Source organism: Octopus bimaculoides, chromosome 7, assembly GCF_001194135.2.
Source record: "Octopus bimaculoides isolate UCB-OBI-ISO-001 chromosome 7, ASM119413v2, whole genome shotgun sequence".
NCBI classification, from domain to species: Eukaryota; Metazoa; Mollusca; class Cephalopoda; order Octopoda; family Octopodidae; genus Octopus; species Octopus bimaculoides.
In genome coordinates, this window is record NC_068987.1 from 1,839,831 (window position 1) to 1,844,724 (window position 4,894).

A 4,894-nucleotide genomic window follows, 5' to 3' on the forward strand; every position below is an offset into this window, starting at 1 on the left:
ACACTCACATATATACATATGTATATACATGACAATATATATTATTGAAAAAATTTCAGTCTAAATTGTTACATGGGCAACACCGGGTATCTCGGTTGATATGTGCACACACACACACACACACACACATACACACATTAATGTTTGTGTTTATCAGTGTTTTTTGTGTTTGACAAGGCATGTGTATGTGTCTGTAAGCCTGAATGTACATTTTGTGTAAATATATATGTTCATGGTGTATACACACACATGTAATTATATGTGATGTGTATGCATATATCACGATATGTATGTATGTATGTATGTATGTATGCAGATACATTGCTTTGTTATCATGGTGAGAGAGGAGGTGCGAAATAAAGGGTTGAGGATTGGGGGTGGAAGAACGACAGAGAAGAACAGCGAGATAGGTAGATAGAGAGATAAAGAGAGAGAGAAAGAGAGAGAGAGAAGGGGTAAGAAAGAGTGTGAGTAGAGATAAGAAGTGCAATGAATGCGGTAAAGTAAGAATGTGGAATTGGTAAGTCTGAATATTTTGGGTATCTTACCAATATTTTATCAGCATTTCCGTTGTACCTAGGTCTACTCCAGACGTTCACACTTTGCATTTTCTTTCAACGCTTAACCTTTACACATTTTACATTTCGCATTTCTATACCTTTTCAGCCCCTTTTAATGACATAGAGGAAAGAGAAGAGTAATGCTCATGACCCCTTATTAGGGAGTCCGGGACCGATAGCAAGAATAGATGAAGCGATTCAAAGACAAGAGATTTAACACAAATATTTACAATTGTCTAAACTCTAGAAAACACTCTGAAATAGCAGGTGGAGCTGTTAATCCAGAGATCGATTAAATCTATCACAATGTTTCCGTCTGCCAAATTAATTATGAAGAAGCTAGCTTCTTCACCGCACAGCTAAGCCTTATCTAGTCTCACCCTCTTATAACTTCACTCTTTTCTGTCTTTTTTCTTTCTCCTTTTACATATGTCACTTCCACACTCCTTCACGCTCTCTGTCTATTCTTTTCCATTTGTCCCTGTATGAATACATCATATATATTACGTGATTGATAGATAATTTATTTGAAATCGTGTCCTAGCTTGTTGTGAGACTAGCTCCATTACCTACGAATCTCCTAACCGGAAGTTTTCATTCCTTCCTTCTCTTTCTCCTTCCTGTATCTCTTCTCTCCTCACTTTCCTTCGTCCCCTCCTCTGCCACATTTTCTCTCTTCTATCTCTCTCTCTCTCCTTTTATACCCCTCTCTCCTTCTAACCCCACTCCATTCCTCTCTCATTCACTATTTCCACTTCCGTTTTTGTCTTGGTATGTAAACCCAAAGTTGGAATTGATCAAACAAACCTATAATCAAAGACGTTCCAGTTGGCCGTCCCACCTACGTAAGTTAAATCTAGAATTTTATGAGCCGATGTGACCTTTTCGTCTATAAAACGGTAGGGTACAATTTGAGGGAGATTTGACTACTTCTTGTAGCAGATCGGCCAACCAGGTAGAGTTACCCACTTCAGATCCCCTGGCATTATCATAGGAGCGCTGTCATATTTACTATAAATCATTCTTTACCGTTTTCTAATTAACCACGACCACCTAGTCGAACGTTGCTCCACCCCCATCTCACACTCTCCCAGAGATTCAGGTGTTGTTGTTCGTTAATCGTCTGTAAAGAATGGTTAATGAACAAAACATAGCATCGTTCTACAGAATTCTTCCGTTCCTCATTAGTGTCATAGTTAAAGTGATGCCACATCATATCTGCTCATCAATTTGTTACATCTTTGTTGTTCTTGTTATTGTTGTTGCTGCTGTTTTTAATATTGTAGTAGTAGTAGTAGTAGTAGTAGTTGCTCTTGCCGTTGTTTTCGCTGCAGTAGTAGTTGCTATGGTTGTTGCAGGTGTTGATGTTGTTATTCTTGATTTTAATATTTTTGTTACTCTTGTTGTCGTACTTCTTCTCACCAACTTACTGGAAATAGACTTTTGTCTGCTTCCATTATTTATTTATTTATTTAGTCCCCGAGTTATACGTCATTTTATTTTGTGGTGTTTGTGTGTAGGGGGTGGGGTGGGATTCTTGATTCTAGTTTTTGTTTCATGAGGGTCCTTCTTTCATTTTCGCCCAGTTAATTACGGTAACATTAACAACAACAGTAATTAGGCGCTACTAGATTCTAGCATAAAAAGCGTAGATATAAATAACATAAATAAATGGATGGAAGGATGTGGAACAATGATGTAGTGGTGTTCATGGTTTTCCTGAAGTGAAAAGAATGAAATTATTTCAACCGCAGCAACAAGGACGGCGTTATAATTGGTCAGATTAGCTGGGAGGAAAACTCAAACAAGGATACACACGCGCGCGCGCGCAAGTGAACGAGATATAAAAGACAGAAGTCCCTGGCTCTTTGCCCAGGTTATTTGTCAAGGACAGGACAAATGGAAAAAGAGAACAGTGAAAACAGAGAAGGAAAGAAGAAAAGAAAACTGGAAAATTAATCTGAGTTTCAAGATGTCTCTGATACGAAGATTTGAAGAAGCCTGTGCGAGATCGATGTGTGGTAGGGAAAGTTAGTTACGTCGGTTGGGGCCAGAATGTCGACACAATAAGCCTCTTGCATTAGGGAACAAAGAAACATCATGAAACCAAAATATAGAATGGAAGCAGAGCATTCGTCAGATGAAAACCGCCCAAGTCTACAGAATGCTCTAATCAGCCGAAATCAGAGATGGGTGGTTAGAATTAATCGACCAGATACTGTTGTTTAAAACCTCTCGAAAAGAAGCTCCTCCAAATGGAAGGATCACCAAACAAGTAACAGCAGAACATAGCCCCACCTGGTGGTGATGATTAGAAGGCAGCTTTCTTTTTTTCTAATATCTCAAACCGTTCTCGTAAAGAAGATCGGCTGCTCTTTAACAGCAGCAGCAGCAGTCTTGCTTTGTATCTCTGTTGGTCGAGTCTCAGGAACTAATTGCTGTTTGCAGATGTTCCACAATTCTTTCTCAAGGCAGTAAAGAAGCTGTGAGCTGATTTCCCCGATCTCACATGCAACACTTAGCCAGGAGTTTGTGTTCTTCGTCCATGTCTTAATTGTGACACATGGGAGCGAACCTATGGTTCGGCGTGTATTGAATGAGCGTCGGTTGTCTCTGATTTTTCTTTGTTCCCATTCACATTATATTTTGTGAAACTGATATCTCTCTCTCTCTCTCTCTGGTACTGCATCAGGACAATTATTATTATTATTATTATTATTATTATAACTATATTTGGTAGATTGAGGCAAATTTCTATTGCATCACTTGCTATACCTCCATGTTGCTGGGGAGTGTGCAGCATTGTGTGTCTTTTATGCTTTTGGAGAGTGTGCAAACGCTTCCCGGTTTAGTATTCTGTTTTTAATTATTGATAGAAAAAATGTTATATACTGATCTTTACACAGTTGAATTTTTTCTTTTGTTTTTCTTTTTAATTTTCCTTTTCTTTTTATAGGTTTTGCTGTGATTTACAGTTTCCGTAATTGTGCAGTTTGTATATTGGCAGGAGTTTATCACCTTAATTGTTATCGTCCGTTTTATTTGTTGCGTCAATAAAAGGTGTTTACATACTCGAGTAGTCAGGGAGAAGATGGTTGTAGATATTAAAGTTTCTAAATTTTCTAAAGACGATCGTTTGTATGTCTGATCAGAGAAAACTGTAGTGTTCTTGTGATAAAAAGGGGGTCTACATTTTCGAATATTCAGGGAGAAAGGAACGCCTTATTATTGTTGATGATGATGCTGTTGTTATTTACTTTTCATCTGCATGTTTGTTACAATCACTTGCCGAGACATACCCAACTTGCTTTGGGCGAGTGAAGGATAAGAAATGTTACAGTATGACTGGAAGCTTGAGGTGGGGAGTGGCAGTAGCAAAATATGTTCATGTAAAGCAACACAGACAATTAATTTGATAGGGTTTTTCTAAGGATGTAGTCAGTACTTGTCTGAACAATCTTTTGGATTTTTTGACACATGATTGTCCTGGGGTCTTATCTACATGTTTCTAACATTGTTTTCCTTTCTTTTTTTATCACACTCAGGGCACCAACAATAACATTTCTCGCTTTAAGATGCCACATCTTCTGTATTTCAATTTCCAGGTCCTTATATTTACTTAATTTGTCAAATTTCTTTAAAATTATTATTATTATTATTACTATTAAAGTTTTTCTACAATTTCTCTCTTAACCAGGTAATTACATCTTCTAGGAGAATCAACTCAACTTGGTTAAACAATGATATCTATCGAATGAAAAGCGTACAGTGTTCTTCGATGCCAGATATTGAAGTTTTGTCATCGAGAAAGCCAAAAGCTTCTCTCTATTTACAAGACAGTGAGTAGATTTCAGTTCACCTTCTTTTCGTGTCTTAGAAAATCATGTCGGTTCAAATACATCACTCACAAAACAAACACACGCACACATATATATATATATATATGCAACAATATATATAAGTGTGTTTACCTAAATATATGAATTTGTATATGCACACATTAATATGTGTATACGCAAACCTGGATATATAATATGGAGTTTTTAAATCAAAGCTGGACCTCTTCCTATCGAGAGTCCCAGATGAACCTACCTCGCGTCAGGAGGTGCAAATGAGGGTTGCTAAATCAAACTCCATTCTTCACCAAGTGCCACATATTGTAAGAGGCTCCCTGTAATAACAGTGTAGCAACACGGTGGTGCATCAGCATGGCCGCAGCTCTAAGCTGAAACTAAAAAAAAATAAATAAATAAATAAATATATATATATATATATTTATATAACCTAGCTAAAACCAAAATCCTAATAAGTAGGAAGGTAGATAAAACACAAAC

At 37.2% G+C, this 4,894-nt stretch overlaps 1 protein-coding gene across 1 annotated transcript in view; it reads left to right on the forward strand.

Annotated features, from left to right (window-relative positions):
- The window catches only part of LOC106872790 (uncharacterized), a 108,979-nt gene that overhangs the window by 93,974 nt on the left and 10,111 nt on the right, over nucleotides 1-4,894 (forward strand). The window contains exon 13 of the mRNA XM_014919900.2: nucleotides 4,258-4,399. Within this exon, the coding sequence (XP_014775386.1) occupies nucleotides 4,258-4,399 (142 nt within the window). The remainder of the gene's footprint in view (nucleotides 1-4,257; nucleotides 4,400-4,894) is intronic.